Raw genomic sequence first — 27,350 nt, forward strand, 5'->3', positions numbered from 1 at the left:
AAAGCTGCTCAATTGTCACTCCTCCAACGAAACAACCCGGCCAATTTTGAAAGCAAAGAGGCGACTGAACAGGAAACTAATAAAACTAATATCGTGAACAAGCGCAAAAGAAGAAGAACAAGTAGTGTTGATTTAAAAAGTGAATTGGATGATGGAAGTGAAAGTGTACAGTCTTTCTTTAGTGATGATGGCGAAATTGAGCCCTCATTGAAAAAAAAGACAATCAGACTTTGACTCTATAATGTCAGAAGTAGAATTAATGGGAAAAAAACAAAATCCAAAGAGCGGAAATCATCCTAAACAAGATATTAAGTTCAGAAACAGTTTCCATTGAGGACCTGAGTGGTTTCCTTCATATTGAGGACAAACCTATGAGAGTTAAAGTGTCAACTTTTTTGTACAATCCAAGCTTGCACTTGGACCCTGATGTTTACCTCGAAATTGCACTAAAACTGAGGCCTGATGGTGGGATCATTGGAATAGATAACTCTTCATTGGATACTTATTTGAAATCATTTAAAGTGCTTCGCTTACATGCAATTCTTCATGATGCCTCTGGATTTATTGCAGAGTATAGCCAAAAGGGTCCAGGATACTCTTACGTTTTGCCTTGTCCAATCACAAACGCTTACGTTGGTCACCTGACAGGTTTATTCTTCTGCATGTTCGTGAAAACTTTTAAACGTAACTTATTCAGTTTGCTGGAATGTTGAGTCCGGAGATTGTTGTTATAGATTTTGAAGGTTTTCGACACAAAAAGAGTGGATTCATTATAAAAGAATTATCTATTTGTTCGAACAACTACTCAGACACGGTTCCTTTTCTTCCTCCAATTTCCTTCAATTCGCTGTCCTCAGGTGAGAGGAAATCGCATCAGTGGGTATCGAAGCCTTTGCATGGTATTTCGTGGGACAGCGGCAGCTACCCTTTCTGGTTTCTATCACAAATATTTAAAGCAATCAAGATCCGTTTTCCTACTGCTAAATTCTACGCAAAGGGGAAGGAGAAGACGGAGACATTGCAAAAACTCCTTCAAAAAGACGTAACACATTTAGAAACATTGCTATGTCCAAAAATTGAAGAAATCTTCACTCCAGTAGAGCACTTGACTTGTTCACTTCATTCATCTATACTACCATTCAAACAAAAGAAAAAGCATTGCGCAAAGAGAAAGGCACAGGTGTACTTTTATTGGATAACACTACCAACCAATGAGTCGTCGTGTGGAGAAAGCAACTCCTTCAGTTCTTCAAGTGAATTTATCTCCAAATTTGACAGTATGCAGTTGCATTGCGAGTGATAACCAGTTGACAGTGACTTTTCTGAAAGAAGAAAAAATTGATTCTCGTGGACAAACTATACTGAGGAAGCAGCAAATACTTTGTAATACTGCTGAAATTGAAACGCTAAAGAAATATCTTTCACTGCTGGAGTACTTTCAAATGTATCATGTCTTTACAAGAGAAAATGAAAAAACTGAAACTAACCCCTTTACCTACGCCCAAGTATACAGTGCCAGTACCAGTACCCCTGGACGATGAGGTTGTGGAAAGACCGAAATTATTTTTCAAATGCTTCTTAAGAAAACGTTTTTCCCTAATTTCAAGTCAATATACTATTTCTATCAACATGATCAACCAAAATTTCAAACGATGGAGCGTAACTTGAACATTTATTTTACCAAAATCTAGGGATTTGAATTCATTTCACAGTTGGAAAACTGTTTGCTCGTCTTTGTCGATTCTTGCGAGGAAATTTTCAATGACAAGGAGCTTTCAAAACTTGCAACAGCTGGACGCCACAAAAAAATCAGTTTTATCTATGTTAAGCATAATTTGTTTCAACAGAGTAAATGGTCTCGAACAATTGATCTCAACACAACACACATCATTTTGTTCAAATCTCCCAGAGATATACAGCAGATAAGTTATATTGGAAAACAACTCAATAACACAAACATTTTAAAAGACAGCTATGATCTTGCAACAAAACAACAATTCGGACACATTTTGATTGATTTAGACCCAAAAACAACCAACTCACTACGTTATTGTTCAAATATTGTACCACCGGGGCCAACAATTTTCTATCTGCCATCTTCCAAAGCTGTAATTACCCACCTCACAAATGAGAGAGAAAGAGATATTCTTTTCTTTTCTTTCCAAAGAGACAAGTTTGAGGAAATAGCGTCAGCTATTGGTAAAAAATTTACATCTACTTCGAAGCATAAGTCTCTCTTGTTACCTTTACTTGAAGAAGTAGCAATGCATGCGGAAGAGTTTGTCTTGATACCGAAAAGAATGTTTGTGTCAAAACAACCGACTAGGACAGAAATTTTAGATAATCCCATTTATAAACAGAAAGCTGCTCAATTGTCACTCCTCCAACGAAACAACCCGGCCAATTTTGAAAGCAAAGAGGCGACTGAACAGGAAACTAATAAAACTAATATCGTGAACAAGCGCAAAAGAAGAAGAACAAGTAGTGTTGATTTAAAAAGTGAATTGGATGATGGAAGTGAAAGTGTACAGTCTTTCTTTAGTGATGATGGCGAAATTGAGCCCTCATTGAAAAAAAAGACAATCAGACTTTGACTCTATAATGTCAGAAGTAGAATTAATGGGAAAAAAACAAAATCCAAAGAGCGGAAATCATCCTAAACAAGATATTAAGTTCAGAAACAGTTTCCATTGAGGACCTGAGTGGTTTCCTTCATATTGAGGACAAACCTATGAGAGTTAAAGTGTCAACTTTTTTGTACAATTTGCAACAGCCGACAAAGAAAATTGACCTAGCCGTGTACACAAATATTTTGCACGAACTCAAGATACCCCCGCACTTGGTATCCAACACTCATGCTAAAAAAGTTCTCAAAGAAGTTTACAGCGATGAGGAGAAAGAAGAGGAAACCAAACAAATTCAAGGAGAATCCGAAAAACAACAAAGAAGCGAACAGAGCAGTGGAAGTCAAAGTAAAGCCTCCGGATCAAAAACTGCAGAACCAAAAAATCAAACAAACAAAAAGACAGAGCAGGAGACGAAAGGAAAAAATGGTCTAACTATTAAAGATGTGAAACTACTGGATAGACTCTATTCTAAAGGTCCAGCATCATTCGGAAGTTCAAAGCGATTAAAAGATTTCAGCAAACTGCCAATGACAAAAGTCAAAATGTATTTGGAAACAAAACCATCCTACACAAAATATCGTGCACAGCGGTTGAATTTTCCGCGATTAAAAGTAATCGTCAACGATCTGAAGGAAATCTGGTCTTTGGATTTAGCTCATGTTGTTAAACTTGCAAAATACAATCGTGATGTTAAATATTTGCTCGTAGCAGTTGACTGCCTCTCGAGGTATCTACGTGTTGAACCGTTGAAAACAAAAAATGCAACAGAAACCGCAAAGGCCTTCCGAAACATGATCAAACACAAGCAACCACAAAAAGTTTGGGTGGATGATGGTACTGAGTTTTTGGGAGCTTTCAAAACACTCTGCAACAAACGAGGAATTCATTTGTATAGTACTTTCAGCGAAAAGAAGTCTGCGTTTGCAGAAAGAAACATCAGGTCACTTAAAAATATTATTTACCGATATTTGGAGGAAAAATGGACGTATTCTTATATTAACAATTTGGATCAATTCGTAAAAACTATCAACTCCCGTGTTAATCGTGTCACCAAACTTGCTCCTAACAAAGTTACCAAAAAAGATGTACCAAGACTTGTATCATTAACAGTGGAGACACGTCGCAGTCAAAAACCAAAACTTAACGTGGGTGACTTTGTTCGAATCGTTAAAAAGGAAAAAAACTTTCCGAAAAGGATACAAGCAATCTTTCACTGACGAAGTTTTTGAAATTGCCGGTATTCCGACGCTTAATCCACCTACATATTCTCTTATTGATTCTAATAAAGAAATTATCCGGGGCAAGTTTTACCAGCCAGAATTACAACTAGTACGAGAATCTCCAAATCAAAATGAGTAGTAACCGTTTTGAGGATGAGTTCACAGTACACGTTATATCATCTGCTTCGATGGACATTTTCCAGGAAAACACTTTAGCAAATTTTAGAAATTTTTTCAATGATGAAATTAATCTCACAGGAGACTGGAGAGTGGCTCTGAGTGAAATCATTTTTCCAACAAAAATTGAACACATAGTTAATAGAGATTTGGTTGCGTTCAGTCTCAGGGGATATGAGGAATCACAAAATCGCGCAACTGGATCCAACGTCATTTCACGATCCTACAATGGAGAAAAATTAGCGTTTATGGCTGGCACTTATGATACAGTTGCTCAACTTTTAGCAACTATCAAGAGAACAGTTGGACTGCCTAACTTCTCTTTCCGAGAAATCAAAAGCAGTGGGAAATGCGAAATGATTTTTGGTAAATACGAGGGAATTACCTTTCCAAGTGAAGAAATACCCAGTATAATTGGCTTTAAAGGTATTCCAGATGGTTACGGAATTCATATTGGATACAAAATGATTCCCACAACAGCGAACCGATTAATGAAAAATGATGATACGAAAGCCTATTATGGTGATTTTCCAGCAGACCTTTGCGCTGGAAAGCATTTAATTTTTATTTTCACAAACATTATTGAGTATCAGTATGTGGGTGATGCGAAAGCACCATTGTTAAGAGTCATTGATTCAAAACAGCGTTTGAAAAACGGTAGCGTTTGTGAGTTGGAGCCCACTCACCGGATAGTTTTCACAAATTTAGACTACAAAAAACTACTTTCGAACACCCTTCAATCAATATCAATTGAGCTACGAACTGAAACGGGACAGTTAGTTCCCTTTTCGGGGACTGGTAAAGTTATTTTAACACTACAATTTAAAAAATTTGGTGATTAAATGGATTCCTACTACGCAAACCAAGCATCATCATTGCCTCATTTTTCCGGTCACTATAGACAAAGAGGTAGTGGTTTTGGAGCATTAGCTAGCGGTATTGGACGTATTGCACTGCCACTTGCTCGGAAGTTTGTTTTGCCAGCAACTAAACGCACCGGAAAAGAACTGTTGCTACAAAGCGTCCCTGAGTTGATGGATGTTATCGGTAAAAAGAAATCACCAAAGCAAGCTCTAAAGAACACCATATCAAACACAGTGAAAAAACAAACAGCTGGATCTTTAGCCCTCCGAATGCGACGAACGAGAAGAATGAGAAGGAATTCAAAACGCTTACGCACTGGACCAAGGAAAACAACCAAACGCAAAACCACCATTTCACGAAAAAGGGTACCCAAAAGAAGTCGGTCGGACTTCTTCGCCAAAGTAAAAGATGATCGGTAATATGTTACCAGCCGAAGCAACGCATAGTTCGTTGGATTTATTCGAGAAACCAGCTATCCTTGTTACATTTGATGGAAGTTTTTGTCAGAAATTGGGACCGGTTTACAGCCCTAATGGACCAATGCTAGAGTTTGAAGTTGCAGGAGACCGCAACAATTTCATTGATCTCCAAAAATTTTTTCTTGAAATCAAGTGCAAGATTGTACAGTCTTCTGATGCTGATTTGAAATATGACAACACTGCTGCTGCAGATGTGACTAAAACAGACGCGCCGTACTTTTGTAACAATGTCCTACATTCACTTTTTTCTGATTGTACAGTATCTGCTAACGGTTTGAAAATTTCAAGTGCCAATGGTAACTATGCCCACAAAAGTTTCATCGAAACCGAGTTTTCTCACAATAAAGATGCCAAAAGCACGTGGTTGGCATGTCAAGGCTATTCTTATGAAGCGAACCCCGGGGGAATTGCAGCATCCGAAATCACCAGACGAAAAACTTTAGTCAGAGCATCTGCTGAGTGTACATTTTACGGAAAGGTGGCGGTTGACTTCTTTACCTGTGATCGACATCTTCTCAGTGGTGTAACACTCCGAATCTCTTTTCGGCGATCAATTGACGATTTTTCTTTAATTTCAGATGACGCTGCAAAATCCTACAAAATAAAAATTACAGAAGCTAACTTATATGTACGGAAAATGACGCTGAACGATGATGTTTTGTCAGCAATAGAAAAGACCCTGCTGTCCAGTCCAGCATTCTATCCTTACCTAGAAACGATTACAAAAACTTTTCTGGCTTCTGCCGGTTTGCAGAGCTGGAAGCAAGAAGATGTTTTTGGCAGAGAACCCCTTAGAAGACTCGCCATTTGCTTAAACACGAACGAAGCTTTCCTCGGAAGCAAGCTGCTTAACCCATTTCACTATAGAAAATTCAATTTGGAACAAATTTGCATTTACCGTAATGGTCTTCCCGTTGCTGATAGTCCTATTTCAACTGATGATTCAAAACGTGTTTACTTTAACACTATGTCAGATCTAGCCTATATCGACAATGGACATGGAATCACTCTAGAAGACTACCCAAATCATTTTAATTTGGTTTTCAATCTGACGAGTACTCAGCAGGCGTCTCACGATTTTATTCACCCTGAACTTACAAATTGTTCTGTATCAATTGACCTAAAGTTTTCTGCTGCCTTAGCTCATAATGTAGAAATATTCATTATTGGGGAAAAAGCAAGTACCATTTATAATGATTCGGCGCGGAAAGTTACAAAGAATCATATTTTAACAAACTAATGGACGAAGACAACTTGAACTCTCTAATTCAGAGATGTTCGGAACTCAAATACAAATTTCGTGGAGTTTATGCGGCTGATAATTTTCCAACCAACTTAACCGACAACAGCTTCATTATAGTCAATATTTCAACGTCTGCGTCAATTGGAACCCATTGGATTCTTCTCTGCCAAAAAGATCAAAAAATTATTTTTGCAGATCCCTTTGGCCAAACTCTATCGTCATACAAACACTTGCAGAGCAGAATAGTCTCAAACCTTAATGTTAATACATTATATGAATTACTGAGAAACCAACCTATACAGAAACAAAACTCAATTTTGTGTGGCTTATTTTGTATTTATATTGCTCAAATTATTTTCAGTGGACAAAAACTTGTAAAAATGAGTGATATTGATTTGCTTCGTTTTGCGCTTCATATGATGTTCTAACATTACTAACCTATATTGAAAATAATTTTTTTTTCAAAATTTAATTTTTTCTTCATAAAGGAAACGAACACACAGAACATCAGAATCAATTTCCAACTTTCCATATCCACTAATAAAAATATCCATTACCTGACAAAAAGCACCAACATGCGGTCCAGAGAGAATCGATTGAAATCTTTTCAGAGTTACAGTTGTTAGTTGATCAGTTTGAATTGTTTGATTTTTTTGCTTTGATGCATTTAATTCCAAACTTTTGTGTCCAGAAAAGTTTCGGTATAAGCAGTCAGGTTGTTGAAATTTGTTTGTGACGTTTTTCGTAAAAATTGGCAAACGCTTTTGAATAGAAGCAGTAGTGTCTGCTTTTGAGAATCCGTTGAAATTGTTTTTGTTGTACTCCACTGCCAGCAAGAGTTTTTGAAAAACATCTCCCTTTGCCTCCAGTGTATCCGAAGACGAGAACAGATACTTGAAAGTTGCAAAAAGACACGGAACTGAACACGGTTTTGTTTGTTTGAGAAAGTCTGCTGAGAACTCCGACACGTCGATAAGAAGATGGTAATGATTAGTAGGGTTATAATCACAGTGGACACTCTCAAAATGCAAGCAAAAGGCAAAGTTCTTGAGAGAAGAAAAATTAGGTTTTTCTTCCGATATGAAATATTTAAAGTTTTTCTGAAACTGCTTGAAGAAACCCGGAGAACGCTCATACATCGCTTCCACCATTTTCCAATATATTATAATTAGTCTGAATTGTCGTGCTCGTCGTCTTTTTTAGTTTTACGTCTTTTCGCTGCTGGAGCTTTGTTAGCTTGATCGTTTTCTGTAGCTGTACCTACAGCAGCAGACCTTATTTTTGCTGACCTTTTTGACAAAAGCTCAAACTCATCTAAAGTTAGAGTAATTCGTTGTTGAATTTCATATTCCTTGTCAACTTTTTTAAATAGCTTGAGAAATACATAGGCACCCGTATTTTCATAAGACTTCACTGTTGCGCGTATCAATCTTTTCTCTGTTCTAGAGATTTCAAAATACACGTCTCCAAACTCTGCGTCCTTATCAGCAGTAAATGGCCTTTTCAAGAATTGTGTACTTAAACTGTGTCAAACTACCTGTTTTGAAAGAATTTTCGGAAATGATTATTATTTACAAGTACTTTTAACACACAAAACACAAACAACACTTTAATTGCTTACTACTGATAAGAGCGCTCTTGGTTAACATTTAAGCTTCTGATTTGATTTTGAATTTAAGTCTAGGTTATAAAACTCGGCAATTTTGTCAAAATGTAAGACAAAACTCGTGACCCTCACTTAAACTGTTTTATTGCGTTGGTAATAAAGTTTATATTTGGATAATATTACTCAACATAGAGCAGTAACTAGTACAATTTAATGGAAAACAAATGTGACCTCTGGGTGTGTCCATAGATAAGAAAGAACTCACAATTACACAGCAAGCGTTTGATAGAAGGCTTTAGGCCTTTGATATAACACAGTCTATACTAAACAAAACTGGTTGTAAACTTCTGGCTATTGCATACATTATAAACGCTAGTATACATATCAACATAATAAAACTGAATACTATTGTGTTTAAGTCTGTGTAGATAAGACTTTCTTATACACTTTGCAACTAGTTACAAAAACATAAAACTATAACACAGACAAGTTCATGTAGAGTAAACATTCACAATTGCAGTTACAACCCTTGACCTGGGTGTGTTAAGTATTCAACAAATTTCACACACAAGTGTTGCTAATGTTGGTATTTGCCGGATTTTATTTATTCGTTTTAAATTCAAGACTATAGTTGTTCAGTTCTGCTCCATTTTCAAGATAACAAACTGTAAAAGTGCTTTACAAATAATGTCTTACCACATTCTTTGCAAGTCTGAAGATTCTTGGGAGCGCAGTATTGTGTATCACACTCAATACGAAAACTACATCGTTTTTATACAGCAGAAGAAAAATAGCGAAAAAGGCTGTTGGAGATCAATTGAACATTGCATCATACCAAAAATGTTCGTGAATTTTGTTGCAACACTACCAGATAAATACGTATCTACAGAAGACAATGGCACGAAAACTGTGCTAACAGCTGGAGGATACAATGTTCCTCGGAAAATGACCCTACTTTTCCCCTATGACATTGACACACTTTCTCCAGACACAAAGAGACTTTTGTACCGATACGATTGTGACTGTGTGCCTATTTTTGAGAATCAACTCGGCCAATTCCAGGCAATTGAAGAACTGGCTCAACTTTGGGGAATTCACCCTTCGCCAACTTCACCAGCTACTTCACCAATTGGATCACCGGCAAAAAACGAACCAAGCCCCATTGTTACGCCGGAAACAACAGATACAAAACGAAAAACAGTCATCGCTTCAATCATGGACAAAATGTCTTGGAATATGGGGTCAACCGAGCAGTTCGAACCGAATTTCGATAGTTCTCTTCTTTCAGAGACAACTTTTGTGACACCAACGCAGAGTGCAGAGAATGCTACAGTGTCCTTTGAAACGTACAGAACCTCAACCAACACAACACCCTTGAATTCAGAGACTCCCAAAGTATGCAATGCTCCACAGAAAAAACGTGAAATCGAACACCACTTATAGATATATTTGAGGACTAAACTAAACTTTGAGAACTGAAACTTTTTAAACTGTCACCATTTCTATGAATCTGTAAATAAATAAAGTGTGTGCTTTAATAATATTTTTTGGTTGTAATTGTGTAAAAAAAAATTAAGTTGCAATTGTAATTTAATTGAAAATCATAATATCTCTTTTTTGTTTAGAGAATAAAACGAGAAAGAGAAGGCAGAACCAAAAAAGTATTCCGTCAAAATGTTAGCTAGTGAACGTTGGAAGATAATCTCACATGTTATAACATAAAAACACAGCAAGCAAGCAAAGTTCTGTTTAAAACACATATTGAAGAAAGAAAGATTCTGAAACGGTAAAAAGTCAATTTTCATATGAACGAATTCTGTAAAAGTGCAAAACTGTCACTACTTAAGTAGTTACAAAAAAGTTTTCATTTTATCCACCATAGGGTAAAAAAGGTTTTCAAATGGTTAAAAGTCAATTTTCATATGTAGGAATTCTGTAAAACTGCAAAATTCTCACTACTTAAGTAGTTACAAAAAACTTTTATTTTACTAACCATAGGGTAAAAAAAAGGTTTTTAAATGGTAAAAAGTCAATTTTCATATGTAGGAATTCTGTAAAAGTGCAAAAATCTCACTTCTTAAGTAGTTACAAAAAAGTTTTATTTTACTAACCATAGGATAAAAAAAGGTTTTTAAATGGTAGAAAGTCAATTTTCATATGTAGGAATTCTGTAAAAGTGCAAAATTCTCACTACATAAGTAGTTACAAAAAACATTTATTTTACTAACCATAGGGTAAAAAAAAGTTTTTAAATGGTAAAAAGTCAATTTTTATATGTAGGAATTCTGTAAAAGTTCAAAAATCTCACTACATAAGTAGTTACAAAAAGTTTTATTTTACTAAGCATAGGGTAAAAAAAAAGTTTTTAAATGGTAAAAAGTCAATTTTCATATGTAGAAATTCTGTAAAAGTTCAAAAATCTCACTACTTAAGTAGTTACAAAAAAGTTTTATTTTACTAACCATAGGGTAAAAAAAGGTTTTTAAATGGTAAAAAGTCAATTTTCATTTGTAGGAATTCTGTAAAAGTGCAAAAATCTCACTACTTAAGTAGTTACAAAAAACTTTTATTTTACTAACCATAGGGTAAAAAAAGATTTTTAAATGGTAAAAAGTCAATTTTCATATGTAGGAATTCTGTAAAAGTGCAAAATTCTCACTACTTAAGTTGTTACAAATAAGTTTTATATTACTAACCATAGGGTAAAAAAAGGTTTTTAAATGGTAAAAAGTCAATTTTCATATGTAGGAATTCTGTAAAAGTGCAAAAATCTCACTACATAAGTTGTTACAAAAAACTTTTATTTTACTAACCATAGGGTAAAAAAAGGTTTTTAAATGGTAAAAAGTCAATTTTCATATGTAGGAATTCTGTAAAAGTGCAAAAATCTCACTACTTAAGTAATTACAAAAAACTTTTATTTTATTCATCATATAGTAGAAAAAAGGTTTTTAAGCACTAAAGAAGTTCATTTTCTTTAAATAGAATGCATTTAGTTATTCCACAACCACATTTATGGTTTTCACCAAATCACATTTGGTAAATATGTTATCAGTACTAGTGGTAAATATCAAATCCTTAATTTCAATTGCTTTCGACCTATCTTTGTCTTATATATAGCTACAATTTACATTTGCACAATGATAAGATAGAGTGTATTTCATGGAATTACATTATGTTCACATAAAACACGCTGATAATAGCAATCTAGAACAATTTTAGTCAATAGTATAAGAATACTGCCAAGTATTCCAGAAACCTAAAAGTGAAAACTGATAATAAGGTTGAAAATAGAACGGAATTTTGATACAACCCTCGAAGAGTAGAGAAAGTCTAAAACAACTTTTGTAGAAGAGTATTTTGAACACTTGAACTATTTCCCGACAGAAAAGAGTATATTGTAGGTATACTGCGTTAGCTATGTTTCAGTTGTGGTAGATAACAGATATAACTATAACTACACAATAACCTTTTACCATGCATGGAAATAATGGAAATGAGTAGTTCTGAAACAGGAACACACCGCTTATTGGTCAAAAGTTAACATGGGTTAAAGTTGACCTATACTCCTACCAAGAATTGCGTTCCAAACCTGGCAAATTGTGTCAAAGTGCAAGCCCTCCCTCAAAGGGAAATTGTTCTCGTGTAAAACACAACTTTCAACCAACTAACACTCCCTCTAATTGTACCAGTTAACTGTTGTTACAATTTGACTTCATTTGCTCAGTCGTTTTCTCAGTAAAGCAGTCAGTTGAATTTTCGAAAGAAAAAATTTGAAAAACTCAAAAATGACCCAACCGTGTGAAATTTGCGCAAAGGAACTGGACGACAAAAGAAGCCTTCGAAGACACAAACAGCGCGTTCATGGAGTTCAACCAGAATTCCCAGCCTTGGAGTGTAGCACTTGTGGTTTTGAGACTCACAACATTCTGATAATGAACCAACACACCCGACGGGAGCACGGTGGAGAAGTCCAAAATCAGTGTGCCTACTGCACTCTGGTTTTCAACAAACAGAGTAACTTTCATCAACATCTCAAGAATGCTCACGGATTGCCTGTTTGGAACAGAGGCCAAAGCAATAACCAAGCAGTACCAGTACAGTCGGCAATTCGAGGTGCTCTGGAGATCTACGAGATTGAAGGTAATGATCACACTGACGTTTTGTCTTTCATGAACTCATCGAGATATCACATCAATGAACTTGTACGTCAAAAGACCCTTGAAGGTCCTCAGAAAGTTCAACTTTCTCTAAGCATTACACTCACTAAGGGGATTAATGAAGAAGAAAAGCACGTAACAATTTACGCTAACGCTGAAATGCAAATTGTGTACACGGATGGTCTCTCCGAATAACAGTTCTTTGAGTCCGTGCAGCATATTGTCAACGTGGTTTCAATGTATGCCACAAGTGGAAGTGGTTGGATTATTGAAAAGGTAGAAAAACTCGAAATTCGATTTGCAAAATTCAACACTATTCGGGGATCAACCTATATAGCACTTCCAACTGAACTTAGCGCTCTAAAATGCCTGCTCAATATCCGAAACTTTAACGATCCAAACTGTTTCTTGTATTGTTTCACGGCTGCCTACCATTTGCAGGGGAAAGGTTGCCCCCTCACGCAACCTGAGGATCAGTACAGCAAAAAAACAAACCCAACAACATACGCTCGCTCAAACCCTCTAAATCATCAAGCAGTAGGAGATTTCCCGATGCCGATGCCAATTGACAAAATAAGCGCGTTTGAAAGATGTAATGAAGTGAAAGTTAACGTTTTTCGATACGAAAAGAAAAGTTTGTATCCTTTCCGCATTTCAAAGCACAACTCTGATTTTGTCGTTGATCTCCTACTGATAACTGATGGTGAACGTTATCACTACGTGCTGATAACGGACCTGGTAAACTTAGTTCGAAAAGTGCAAGGGCGACAGATTGATGCACGCGCAAAAATCTGTCGCAACTGTTTTCATGTTTGCTCGAACAACGAAACGCTTCAAAAACACGAAAAACTTTGCTATCAATTCGAAACTTGTCAAGTTATGCTACCTGAGCCAGACAGCAACAGTCTCGCTTTCAGAAAATTTCAAGCAAAAACAGCTCTTCCACTGGTTGTCTATTTTGACCTAGAGTCAATCATTGTTCCGGTATCATCAGTTGAACAAAACCCACAGACTTCAGGGACTCGTGTGTTGGACAAACACAATCCGAGCGGTTACTGTTATGTAGCCATTTCACATGCAAGTCCAAATTTGGAGTTCTTCCATCTGTACAGAGGTGAAGATTGCATGCAAGTCTTTGTGAAGCAAATGGAGACACTGGCAAAAGATATCTACGAGAAAAACCAAAAACACAGGTACTTCACAGGAGCAGTTGGACAAGCAAAAGAGCTTGCGACTCACTGTTGGATATGCGAAACTAGTTTTTCTGCGGACAACGAAAAAGTCTTGGATCACTGCCATTTCTCAAATCAGTTTCTTGGCTGGGCTCACTCAAAGTGTAACCTACAGCGCAGAACACAAAGCTTCGTCCCCATAATCGCACACAATTTGTCAGGATATGACTTGCATCATGTTGTAAAGAGTCTTCATCACTGCAACCCTAACAATAAATTTTCAATAATACCTCAAACTGATGAGAATTATATCAGTTTTAGCTTTAAAGTTTGGATCAAAGATATAGTGATTAAAAATCAAAACGTCATTCCCTTATACGAAGAACTTCGCTTTATCGATTCTCTTCGCTTCATGCAGTCGTCTTTAGATAAACTAGTTCAGTCTTTGCCTGAAGACAGTTTCGATATACTCGATAACCATTTTGAATACTGTGACCAAAATGACGTGAAACTACTGCACGGTAAAGGATTCTACCCCTACTCCTACATGGACACCTTCAGAAAATTCAAGTTAAAAAAATTGCCGCCTAAGAAGTGCTGGGTCGACAAACTCAAATCAGGAAAAGTGACAATAACGGAAGCTGACTACGAAAAAGCAAAGCTGATCTTCGAAAAATTTGATTGTAGAAACATGGGTGAATATCACGATCTGTACTTGACAGTCGACACCCTACAGCTCGCCTGTTGGTTTGAGCGGCTACGAGCAGTCTGTCTGGACTCGTACAGTTTGGACTGTGCTCAATATCTATCAGCACCACACTTAGCGGGCGATGCCTTTCTGAAGATATGTCAACCCGACCTGGAACTTCTCACAGATCGCAACCATCTTGATATAGCAGAAGAATTGTTGCGAGGGGGTATGTCCTCGGTATACACAAAAAGACTGTTCACGCCAAACAACAAATATCTGGAACGTTTTGATGACACGCAAAAATCAACATATGGTCTCACCATAGATGCTAATAACCTCTATGGTGGGATCATGAAGGATTTCTGCTTGCCACTCAATTCCTTCCAGACGGACACAGAAGTGACGATTGAACAAATTTTGCAAACTCCAGACGACGCTGAATTTGGATATATCGTCTGCGTCGACTTGGACTACCCCGACTCAATTCACGATGCTCACCAAGATTTTCCAATGGCACCCACCCGAGAACCTGTGGACAGCATGTGGTTGAGTAGTTACCAGTTGGACCTTTTGGAAGAATATCATCTCCCAAAAGTTGCAAAGTGCAACAAACTGCTTCAAACACTCTATGATAAGAAGGATTATACACTACACTATGTAACGTTGAAGATTTATGAACGAAACGGCCTTAAAGTTTCAAAACTGCACAAGGTGCTCAAGTTCAGACAATCAAAGTGGATGGCAAAGTATATCGAACTGAACACAAGATTGCGGCAAGCAGCAACCAGAAAAATTGCTGAAAACTTCTTCAAACTCATGAACAACTCTGCTTTTGGAAAGTGTTGTGAAAGCATGCGGAATCGGGTTAACGCTTTCCTGGTCCGAGATGAACGAGCTCTCCTCAACCACACAGATAAGTTTAACAGGCAATCCTTTAAAATTTTTGATGAAAACATGGCAGTCGTGACTACAAGAAAAACGAAATTAAACTTGGTGAAACCTACAATAGTTGGTGCTTCAATTCTGGATCTTTCAAAAGCATTCATGTTTCGATTTCACTACGAGAATATGAAACAGTGGTTCAAGTGTGAACTTTTATACTCTGATACGGACTCACTTACCTATGCTGTTGATTGTGATGACTTGTATGAGGAGCTAGCAGGAGCAGAAGTCAACACAGAATTCGATTTCTCCAACTACCCTTCTGATAACACATTGTACAACACAGAAAATCATATGGTAACTCTCAAATTCAAAGACGAACTGGCAGGGGTGGTAATGGAAGAGTTCTGTGGCTTGAAACCCAAAATGTATTCAATACAAACGAAGGGTATGTGTAACATTATATCTTATTAAAGCAAATTCCAGTTTTGAAACTAACCAAATTCATGGAAACGTCTTTTTAATATAACAGGAACATTGAAACCTAGATTAGGAAAGCACATAGATTGAAATAGAAAATGGATTGATTGTAATGTTCTTTCAGACTGTCAGAAGAAAAGTGCAAAGGGAATAACACACGAGGGGCAAAAACAACTAAAGCACGAGGTCTTCAAGAGAGTATTGAACAGCGGGGAAATAGTCCGCGTCAATAATGTGACCATCAAATCAGAGAAACATGAGTTGATGACACTGGAACAAAACAGAGTTGCGCTTTCGGCCTACTGTGACAAGCGGTTTTACCTTGACCCAATAAACTCCCTACAATTTGGACATAAAATATTAGAGAATTTGCATTTCACAATGTTATATTAAATGATTGGGATTGGGAGTCAGAAAACGAAACTTGACAATTCTTTTCTAGAGTTGGAAGCAGTTGAAAGCGAAGCAAGCAATAATAGTGATATGTCTGATTTATCTTCAAGTAATAGTCTTATAATAGAACCAACACCAAAACGCAGACGTCTAGTATTATACAATTCAAGCAGTGAAGATAACTGATAACTTACATTTAGTTGTAGTTGAAGTGCATGGATAAATTATAAAAAGCATTCATATAAACTAAATACAAATTAATGTAAAAATTGAAACTTTATAATAAAAAGAAGACAAAATAAAAGGTTTCTCTAACGCCGTTTTATCGGGATTCCACGACGACTAAGAATAATTTCCATGGGGGAATGACTTTTAACATGGTTAGTCAAACCATTTTGCTGGGTAAAAACTTTGAAACAAATTCTCCACATTAAAACAGGGTTTTGGATAATTAGAGGGGACGCAATAACTGCTGAATTTTCACACTGGTGGTATCGTGTGTCAATTAAACGCCAAATTTTCTGATTGCAGTTTTCACATTGATATCTAAAATTGTTGGGGTGTATTTCTTCAAAATGAGTAAAAAGATCTTAAGAATTTAAAAATTTGGAGCGACACAGAAAGCAGTCCAACAAGCAACTTTTTCGCCTTGGTGGCATTTGGAATTCGTATTCTGGTATTGGGTGTGTAGGTTCTGTATAACTGTGGGTAAAATGTTGAAATGGGCCCAGACCAAAACAAGATTAAAGTACCCTGGCGCAGACATATGACGAATTAACTTTCAAAGCGGTGGTAGTTAAAATGGCTTCAAGCCCAAAGCGGCAAACCAGTCACGCAAGTGGATGGAAAATGGTTTCCTAAGATTAGTTTCATGCATGGCAGGGGAAATAAGGAGAAAGAATTTCAAAGTGTCCCACCCTGTAGTTTGCCCAGGAAGACACTTGTGTCCCCCCCGTAGTGTTCACGGGAAGACACTTATGTCCCCCCCGTAGTTTGCCCAGAAAGACACATCACTACTAACATGGCTAAAGTCTGTATTTTTTTACACGTGACAATATTGATACATACACAATTTAGTCACGCGCGATGTTATGGCGAAAATCCTATCAGATGAATTTAGAAAGCTAAATTTGCATATAAATTTTACGCTTCAAAGTTGCTGCCCGAGCAATTTTTTCTGCACAGAAGATATCCAAGAATATTTGTGTGGATTTTTATTGGCATGATCAATACGTTCAGGGAACCTTAAAACACCACCCCATGCAATCAATGGAAGACCATGCTAAAAACAGACATGGATGACTTAATAAACAGAGTGTGAACAACCTACCTGGGGAAATTGATGTCAGAATAAATTACCAATAACAAATTGCGTAGTCCCTAGTATAAAAAGACAATAGTCTACGCATTCATCACCCAGTCCCTAGTATACTGAAATCCGAGTTACCCCTCTGTTAAAATGTTGTTGGCTGTCCTAATACCCAAAAAGACAATAGTCTACGCAATTCAAAAAGCGTACATATCAAGACACTATTGAACATTGAACAAAATGGCTGTTGCTGAGATAAAGACTGACAATTTTGTTTTACAAAAGGCGAAGAACGTAATTCAACGCACATGCAAACAAAGTAATTCCATGAAAAATAACGCAAAATTGAGTAAGCCCACTTGCTCTATATCTGCAGATTAAAACTGGGTCATTGACTCTTAAGCGAACTTCCGCTCTTTATAATTATTTTCCCCTAATTTTTAAATATTTTTCGTCTTTTCTACCTTAAAAATGTAGACATATTTGGCCCAGGTTCATCTAACTCATCTTGGTTATCATACTCATAAAACCCGTCCAAGCTACCCGTAGAAAATTTTTAAAAAAATGATGCAACATGAAATTCTCTGCAGTATTTTGGTCACCGCAGACAGACCGGGCAAGAAGAGAAGAATTTAGCAAAATTCGCAACAATCGCACACTTAGTAGTAGTAGTAGTAGTAGTAGTAGTAGTAGTAGTAGTAGTAGTAGTAGTAGTAGTAGTAGTAGTAGTAGTAGTAGTAGTAGTAGTAGTAGTAGTAGTAGTAGTAGTAGTAGTAGTAGTAGTAGTAGTAGTAGTAGTAGTAGTAGTAGTAGTAGTAGTAGTAGTAGTAGTAGTAGTAGTAGTAGTAGTAGTAGTAGTAGTAGTAGTAGTAGTAGTAGTAGTAGTAGTAGTAGTAGTAGTAGTAGTAGTAGTAGTAGTAGTAGTAGTAGTAGTAGTAGTAGTAGTAGTAGTAGTAGTAGTAGTAGTAGTAGTAGTAGTAGTAGTAGTAGTAGTAGTAGTAGTAGTAGTAGTAGTAGTAGTAGTAGTAGTAGTAGTAGTAGTAGTAGTAGTAGTAGTAGTAGTAGTAGTAGTAGTAGTAGTAGTAGTAGTAGTAGTAGTAGTAGTAGTAGTAGTAGTAGTAGTAGTAGTAGTAGTAGTAGTAGTAGTAGTAGTAGTAGTAGTAGTAGTAGTAGTAGTAGTAGTAGTAGTAGTAGTAGTAGTAGTAGTAGTAGTAGTAGTAGTAGTAGTAGTAGTAGTAGTAGTAGTAGTAGTAGTAGTAGTAGTAGTAGTAGTAGTAGTAGTAGTAGTAGTAGTAGTAGTAGTAGTAGTAGTAGTAGTAGTAGTAGTAGTAGTAGTAGTAGTAGTAGTAGTAGTAGTAGTAGTAGTAGTAGTAGTAGTAGTAGTAGTAGTAGTAGTAGTAGTAGTAGTAGTAGTAGTAGTAGTAGTAGTAGTAGTAGTAGTAGTAGTAGTAGTAGTAGTAGTAGTAGTAGTAGTAGTAGTAGTAGTAGTAGTAGTAGTAGTAGTAGTAGTAGTAGTAGTAGTAGTAGTAGTAGTAGTAGTAGTAGTAGTAGTAGTAGTAGTAGTAGTAGTAGTAGTAGTAGTAGTAGTAGTAGTAGTAGTAGTAGTAGTAGTAGTAGTAGTAGTAGTAGTAGTAGTAGTAGTAGTAGTAGTAGTAGTAGTAGTAGTAGTAGTAGTAGTAGTAGTAGTAGTAGTAGTAGTAGTAGTAGTAGTAGTAGTAGTAGTAGTAGTAGTAGAGGGTCTTGTTTCTCCACCTCTTCTGGACACAGAGGTAGGTTGGATTCATGATCTCATCTAGATTTCCGCTCTATTCGAGCATAGATGTTGTTCCAAAAGAAGAACAATTAGAACAACTTCCGCTCTATCCGAGCATAGACATGTTTCCAAAGCAGATCAAATAGAATATCTTCTTTCTTCTCCAATAATATACATGATCCCAAATTAGAACAATTAACATAACTTCCGCTCTAACCAATGTTTTTCACCGAACGTCTTCTGCTCTAACCGAGCCTCAAAACTTTAAGTATTCTGCTCTAACCGAGCATTCAATCGGAGGACAAGCTTCTGCCCTAACCGAGCATTTTCACAACTACTGAGTTAAAATCTGATAAAACCGAGCCTAAAAACTGTAAGTATTCTGCTCTAACCGAGCATTTAATCGAACGTCAAACTTCTGCTCTAACCGAGCAATTCTCACAACTGCTGAATTAAAATCTGATAAAACCATGCTTGCTTTAAAAATGCCACTGTTTAATCTGCTTGAAAATCAGACGCCAACTCCCGAATATCTTGCGGATTTGGATGCACTCCATCCGACGAAATATGTCGATATCGAAACTTTTTATGTTCAATGAAAGGAATCCGATGATCGCGTGCAACATCCCGGTAGCAGTCATTTACTTTCTTAATGATTTTCCATTTGTCTTTTCGGTTAATTAGTGCCATAATCGTTACTTTAAACTTATAGAACTTGAGTTTTTCAACAAGATAATACATCTCATCTGATGTTTCGACAGGTCCCATCAGTGGTTTATTACGTTTATCGAACAGGTTGTTTGCACCAGCCATGACAACTACATTTCTTACACCAAATGATTTCATATTTTCAATTACGCGATCGCTGCAGAGTGTTGAGATGCAGCCTCCTGGGCAAGATATAGTAATTGCGTTTTCAACAAACACGCCATACACAAGCGATGATCCTAAGATACAATTTTGAAACAATCGTTGACTTTTCTCTGGAAGGGTTAATTTGCGGTACGGTTTACTCAATTCGACGACTATACAGCGTTGTTTCAATAAATTGCATTTGATTTCGTTTATTCTGGACCTCCGAACAATTTTGTTTTCCATCTTCTCTCTGAAAGACGCATTCAGTAAGAACTCGAGAAAAGAAACGTTTTTAACTCTTTCCTGAACAATGTATGATCAGCTATGCAACGTAGGTGTGAGGGCAGAGCGTTCCACTTCTTTGGGCCAAGAAAAGAGAAAGCTCGTGAACCGTAAGAGTTTTTGATTTTTGGCAACTTCAGTTTCCATTTGTTTTCAGAGCGAGTTTTGTTATATTTGTACTGTAAAATCACTAGACTTTTCAAATAAAGTGGCACATTAAGGTTAAACACAATTTTGTGAACATATGTCAAAATTTTTGAAATCGATTCGCTGAGCAACAGGCAGCCAGTGCAGGTTGTATCTGAATTCTCGACAAGACTCATATTTTCGAAGATTAAAAATGAATCGGCAAGCGGCATTCTGTACTCTCTGCAATTTTGTTATTTCTTTGATGTTTAAACCCACTAATATAGCATTGCAGTAGTCAAGCCTAGAGATGATTAGATTTTGTACAGCAATTTTTCGTGACTCTAAAGAAAGATAATGTTTTATTCTATAGAGTTTCCTGAGTTCATTGTAGCAAGAGCTCGTGATTTTGTTGACATTCTTTTCGAAACTCAAGTGCTGATCAGGATTAACACCGAGTGAAACCAAATTGCTACTGATATTCAAGACAAAATGGTCCACTTTTAGCGTTGTGATATTTGGACGTTTCTTTTTAGTAGACAATAACATTATTTCAGTTTTGTCCGGATTAACTTTGAGTTGCAAAGCTGTAAAAGCTCCGAACAATTCTTTTACTTGTAACCTCAGCGTTTCAATAAGTGGCTCTTCGTCCTCCATTTCGATTGTGGTGTACAAAACTGTGTCATCGGCGTACATTTGGTACCGTAGGTTACATTGTTTGATAAGATCACCAATTGGGGTTGTATACATCGAGAAAATCATCGGTCCGAGAATGGAGCCCTGAGGTACTCAGTAGAAAACTTCAGTCTCTGAAGAAAATGATTTCCGTATTTGAGTTTGTTATTTTCTTTCAGTTAAGTAAGACATGATCCACTGTTTACATTTTCCTGTTATTTTGAAGCGCTCTTCCAAAATTTTCCCAAAATTAGCAAAATCCAGAGTGTCAAACGCTGCACTTAGGTCAAGGCCAATTACTAAAAGGTACTTTCCTTGGTCAAGCTCTACATAAAGGTCGTTTATGGTCTTGAGGAGACAACTTTCTGTAGAATGGAAACGTCGGTATGCTGATTGCTGTGGGTCAAGCAGGCAATTTTGATCTAGATGTGTCCGTGGTTGGCCGGCTGCAGTTCTCTCAAGAAGTTTAGAAAGGAAGGAAGAGTTTGCAATGGGCCTATAGCTTTTGGGATCTTCTGTGTCCAAAGATTGCGTTTAAAGTTTCGGCTTCACAAGGCATTTTTTAAAAATTTTAGGAAAAATGCCATTTTGAAAACTCATGTTTATCAAGAATAAAAAGAACAATTTCCAGGATTTGTACAGCTGCTTGCAGAGCACAGTGGGCATGGAATCTAGTTCACAGTAGCTATTTGACATTTCAGTAAAAGCTTTGTCCAGAGCATTCAGATCCACGGGATTGAAAACACTCATTGGAATAACATGACTTGTGTGTATTGGTTTTAAAGAGATTAGTTTATCAACTGTTGTCGTGGTGGCGTTTTCAATAGAACTTTTGATTTTTGTTACCTTTTCCTCAAAGAAGGTATTGAATTTTTGTGCAATTTCAGCATCTGTTCCCCAACCAACAGGCAGTTTTTCTGTAGTTTTAACGCCCATAAGCATATTGAAGCTGCTGTACTTCTTTTTAAGATCGACATTTCGATTAACCTGCTCATCAAAAAATTCAGTTTTCTTTCGTTTGAACATCTCCTTGCATCTCCTGATTGCCGCCAGAAACTTTTCTTTACTTTGGTTGTCTGGATTTTTCTTATACTTTTTTTCGAGCTTTCTTCTGTCTCTCTTTAAATCTTGAAGCTCTCTGTCGAAGAAAGGACAAATAGCCAATTTGGAACTGCGCCTCTCGATTGGAATGGCTTCTTTTGCAGCAAAATCCATTGAATCAACAAGGAGTTCAGCAGCATTATCTACACAGGTAAGGTGTCCATTCAGATCTAAGGACAACTCTACATCATTCGCAAGCTTATTTATATCGGCTTTCTTCCACGCTCTGAAAACAGTTTGCTTTACGCTATTTGAGGAAACAACCTCATTGAAAAGGCAATATTTGATGAGGTCGTGGTCACTGTAGTTTAAGTGTTGTTGTTCGATCTCAGAAAATAAATACGGTTCATTTGTTACCAATAGATCCAGAATATTTCCTGCACGATGAGTTGGTCTCTTCACTAGCTGTGTTAGGGAGGTTTCTTCGAAAAAGGAATTTAGGGCAGTGCTCTGAGGCATATTAAAATCACCAATTAAAAACAGGTCGCTCTCAATCGATAAGGGTTGAATGTTATTGCGTAAAAACTCAAGAAACACTTTTGTGCTGCCTGACGGTGGCCTGTAGAGCAAGCACAGAGTGATTACTTTCTTTGGAAAACAGAAAAAGGCAGCTTCAAGGTCTGACGTACTTGTATGCGAGAGAAGCGTAAGTTCGATTTTACGTTTGTAGATGACCGCTAATCCACCCCCTCGGGAGTTTGTTCGAGGCAAATTATGATGACTATAAAGCGGTGAATTTTCGTACGCCTGAGTTAACACATAGTTTTCATCAAAATCACTTGACAGCCACGATTCCGTTATAAAAAAATATCATAATTATTGTTTAAGATTTCATCTGAAAGTTCGTTTGTTTTATTTCTGAGCGACCTGATATTTAGCAGACCACAGTAAAGACGGTTTTTTAGTCAGTTAGATGCATTCTCATCTGACGGTATAGATTTAAGCCAATTCCTCGCTTCCTCGTTTAAGTAGTATCTGCCATGCACAACATTCTCCGGCCAAAAGTCGCTTCTCTCAATGATGTCCGAAGAAGATTCTGGGAAAACTAGATGATAGCTTCTCAGTTTTGACCCTTCTCTGCTTATTTCTCTGAGATGTAGTAACTCAGCTCCATTATTCGCACACCAGTTCTTGATCAATTCATCAGTGCAGTTTGTATTCAAGTGTCCTAGATAGATGTGCCGTCTGCTTTGCTTTCTTCTCACTCCACTAAAGTCATCGGAACTTGCCCTTGTGCCAACATTTTGGATTATTTTTGGCCTGTTCGATTTAGCAATAAAGTCGCCTTGATCGATATCATCCCAGTCATTTGGTTTGGGTCGTTTTACACTGTTATTGCTGTCAAGTCTATTGCGCCACAATCCATGTTCCTGGTTGAAGGAACCTTTTCTCTCTGGGTCTAACATAAACAGTTGCTTTTGCGAAGTTTCTGATATTGAGTTTGTGACCGCTTGCGATACAGTAGGCTTCTGGAAAAATGAGCTGTACTTCGGTTTTAGTTGTTTAATTTCTGCATGCATCTGAGTTAATTTTTCCGGAACGCTCTGCAGGTCTTCCACTTTCTGGCTCAATTCTGATAGTTGTTTGTTTATATCACCAACTGAGGGTAAGCCACAATTTTCACAACTCCATAATATCTCTCCCTTTATAGGTGCTTTAATGCCAATACAGGATTTATGTGCTGCTTTTCTGCAGGTTACGCAATTTATGGAATCATTCCGTTGTACAATGTCATCACACAAGTAGCATGCAGACTGTTCCGCCCATGATCTGATGTTATCCGCAACCATAGCCATACTTTTGTTGTAGTTCGTTGCTGTCGAATGATAGTTTCACCCTAACCGGGTATAATTCAGATGATAGTTTCCACCCTAACCGGGTATATTAAAGTGTGAATGAAGAATTTTCGACCCGATCCAGGTTATTCGCCAAAAGCTTTCTTCAATTATTGTATCTTATCAGTTTATCCAAAACCAATCTGAAATGACTTATTAAACAGCAGGGAGTGCTATTTAATAAGTTTATCACAACAATTAGGCTTCACAGTTCCACACTTCACAGTTCCAAGTTCTGTTTTCTCAGCCGTTTCAGTAAACCATATATTTAGCGTTTTCAATTTCTCAACACAGCGACCTAATGCCTTCCCTTTTCAAGGAGTTTATTTTTTTACGAAATATCCAATTGCTCAAGCCAGCAAAAGAACAAAATAAAAGAGCAACAACTGTTTACAAAGAATACTCATTACACACAAAAGGTTTCAAACTTCGCGAAACAAAGACTTAACAGACGTTTTCGCATTTTTTAAAATATTGGCCGAACTTTTTGTGATCCCCTGTTTTTTGTTCAGACATTTTTGACTTTTTCTGAGGGCATTCCACAATAACATATGTGGTATCAAATTAAAGCTCTCTGCGTCTCTGAATTCAGTACAAAATGATATTTTAAACATTTTTGCCTTCTGAGAAAACAGTTTTGAGGCAGTATTTGATGTCAATTTTAAACAAAAATTGACAAAATTTCTCGAAAAAAAAATTTTTTTTGGATGGATTTAAAAATTTACGGAATTTTTGATGATGTGCTATCTTCGTATAACAACCATTGTGCTATCTTCGTTAAGTTCTCTTTGTCTAGAATCAAAAGACATTAAGAAAATCAAAAGCAAAAAAGGAAATTTTGGCAGCATATCATGACAATTTAGCTTAAATTAGATCAAACTTTTCAGAAAAGAAATTGACTTTGAATCATTTGAAAAGATCTAGTTTTGTTGGATTGATTATAAAACGATCATAGGGTTACGTTTATTATTACAAATGAATACAGCATTCAAATGCAAAAAAAATTGAAAGATGCAGTTTTTGCTAGCCTTTCATAACAGTTTAGCCTAATATCTGATCAATTTTTTTCTATATTTAGTTCTATTTTCAATTGTTTCGGACAACTAACGAGGATTTGAGATGTAAATCAGAGCATCAATTGCTATTTATGCCCAACGGTATCACAAAAAGAATTCAAAAATATTACGAAATTATGTTTTTGACGAAGAAAAATGAGATAAGTGTTTAGCATATTTGATAATTTGTTGATTTTTTTAAAAATATTACAAAGTGTGAACATTTTTTGGACCGATATCTGAAAATGAGGACAACTAATAAGTTTTTATAATGCTCGCTCCAAAGGGTAATTTGACCAGAGATTGACCAAAAATTACTAATTAATCAATTGGTGCGACCTTGAGGTTCGGACAAAAATTCCGATTACTCAAGCGAGTAATAGAACAAAAAAAAGAGCAACAATTTACTACAAATAAGACGCACAAACGCTAAATACGTTTCCGACTACGCTCAAAAAATTACGCAAAAAAAATTGATAATTTCGCTTAGCATCGACTACAAAATTTTGGGAGAACTTTTTGGTAGCCTTAATTTTTTTATTCACACACTTTTTTTTCTAAAAAAACACTGAATTCCGATCCACATCAACGAGTACAATTGATATTAGTCCGGCAGTGTAATTATTTAAATGGATTTATTATTTACATATTATAACAGAAAACTTGAGTTAAATTCAAATTATGTCGCATATCTCAAAATAAAAATTAATTAAGTTTATAAAGTCAACCCAACCAGTAAACATTAGTTCTAATTCATTTTCCAAATTTAAAGTCACGCCATGTTGAACAAGTAACCTTCCACAAAAAAGGGTTCCTTTTGTAAGCTGAGGAGAAGAAAGTTCTAAGTAGCTTGGGGAAACTTTTTTTGTCTTGTTTGATTTTAATTTCGCTGGGTAGTTCATTCCAATCTAGTATCGCTAATCTAACAAACGAGTTTTGCCTTTTGATAGAGAAAAATTTTTGGTCCCAGAACATTTTTTTTGTCCTTATAGACTCATGAAGATTCCAGGTGATTAAAGGACGTCCCGATGTTGGTGAAAAAGCAGGTCGTAACTGTTTTTTTTATTTTCCAAAAGTATTGTAATCTTTTTGTTTTTAAAGAGAGTTTTACGGGTAGTATATTCCGACTGCATTCAATATCTTGAAGAGATTCAAATTTATGTCTAAAAAAGGTTGCTCGTAATGACCAGTTAAGCTGTTTCTCAAGAGGCATTATTAAATTATGCTCAATTGCGTGAATGATAACCGCTGAGTAGTGCAAGTGACTTAATACTAGGGCATTTAGGACAAGTATCAATAGTTTTTGTGGAATTGATTTTCTAATAGCACAAATTGTTTTTATTCCTCTGGCCATTTTTCGTCAAGATATGTTTCACTTCCTCTTGAAACGTTAAATTGCTGTCTATGTGAACCCCTAAATATTTTACTTCAGGTTTCTCGTCTATTGGAATTGAATCTAAAATTATCTGTTCAATGAAATCTTTTCTTTTGTTCTTATCAAATATCATGAATTCAGTTTTAGAGGTATTAACTGTGAGGTGATGTTCATGAAAAAATCGAAAAAGTTTGTTTGCATTTTGCTCTAACTTGATTTTGCTTTTGTCAATGGAGGTATCAAAAGTTAAAATAACGGTATCGTCAGCATTTTGTATGAGTTCAGTTTCATTATCAACTCTTGTTGCCATGTCATTAAGGTACAGATTAAATAGGAGCGGACCAAGTATTGTTCCTTGTGGTACACCTCTATGAAGCATTAGTTCATCTGAAATGCAATCTTGTAGTACAGCGGATTGGCGGCGGTTTGTAACGAAACTTCTTAAGAGATTTTTTGAGCTCTCATCGAAACCTAAGTTGCCTAACTTGATATCCAAAATGTCATAATTTATAGAATCAAAAGCTTTTGATAGGTCAAGAAATGCTGCTGTGACAAAATTGTTGAGGGCATTTCTTTTACTAAGGGCATTCCAGACTAGAATGTGTCAATTGTGTCTAATTAAATTTGCTCTTTTTGGATGATTTAAGGTAAATATGAAGTTTTCAATGACGTCACCAAACAGCCTTGGTGCTGCCTTCCGTTTATTGCCTTTCACAGAATCAGGACATATTATAAAATAATTTAAATGCAAAGTAGCACCTTTTGAAAGGATTTCATGACAATTTTGTTTTTGTTTCAATCACCTTTTTTAGATTGAGTTTTTATGATTCAAAACAAGTTACGGCTTTTTGATTTGGCCCCAAAACGATCATCTTTGAATTTTAAAATTATCTAGCTCTCTAATGCCTCACAATTGCGAAAAAAATTCAATTTTTGCCAGCCTATCTCGACAAGTTCTGATCAATTTCTTTTCTATAATTAGTTATTTCT

The 27,350-nt window shown here is 36.4% G+C and overlaps 2 protein-coding genes across 2 annotated transcripts in view; one reads left to right on the forward strand and one right to left on the reverse strand.

The window, feature by feature from the left end:
* LOC142349781 (uncharacterized) overlaps positions 1–24,133 on the reverse strand; it is a 191,928-nt gene extending 167,795 nt beyond the window's left edge. Inside the window, exon 1 of the mRNA XM_075401553.1 lies at positions 24,104–24,133. The gene's annotated coding sequence lies outside the window, so the exon portion shown is untranslated. The remainder of the gene's footprint in view (positions 1–24,103) is intronic.
* Positions 13,256–15,595, forward strand: LOC142343263 (uncharacterized). Its single transcript, XM_075395091.1, has one exon. The coding sequence runs from the start codon at positions 13,256–13,258 to the stop codon at positions 15,593–15,595; it is 2,340 nt and encodes a 779-aa protein (XP_075251206.1).
* Positions 24,134–27,350: the final 3,217 nt, after the last annotated feature.

This window comes from Convolutriloba macropyga, chromosome 1 (assembly GCF_964194025.1).
Source record: "Convolutriloba macropyga chromosome 1, txConMacr16.3, whole genome shotgun sequence".
NCBI classification, from domain to species: Eukaryota; Metazoa; Xenacoelomorpha; order Acoela; family Convolutidae; genus Convolutriloba; species Convolutriloba macropyga.

Bases quoted from the DNA above. Each gene is read 5' to 3' on its own strand.
- LOC142343263 (XM_075395091.1), top strand. From the start codon at position 13,256: ATGCTACCTGAGCCAGACAGCAACAGTCTCGCTTTCAGAAAATTTCAA.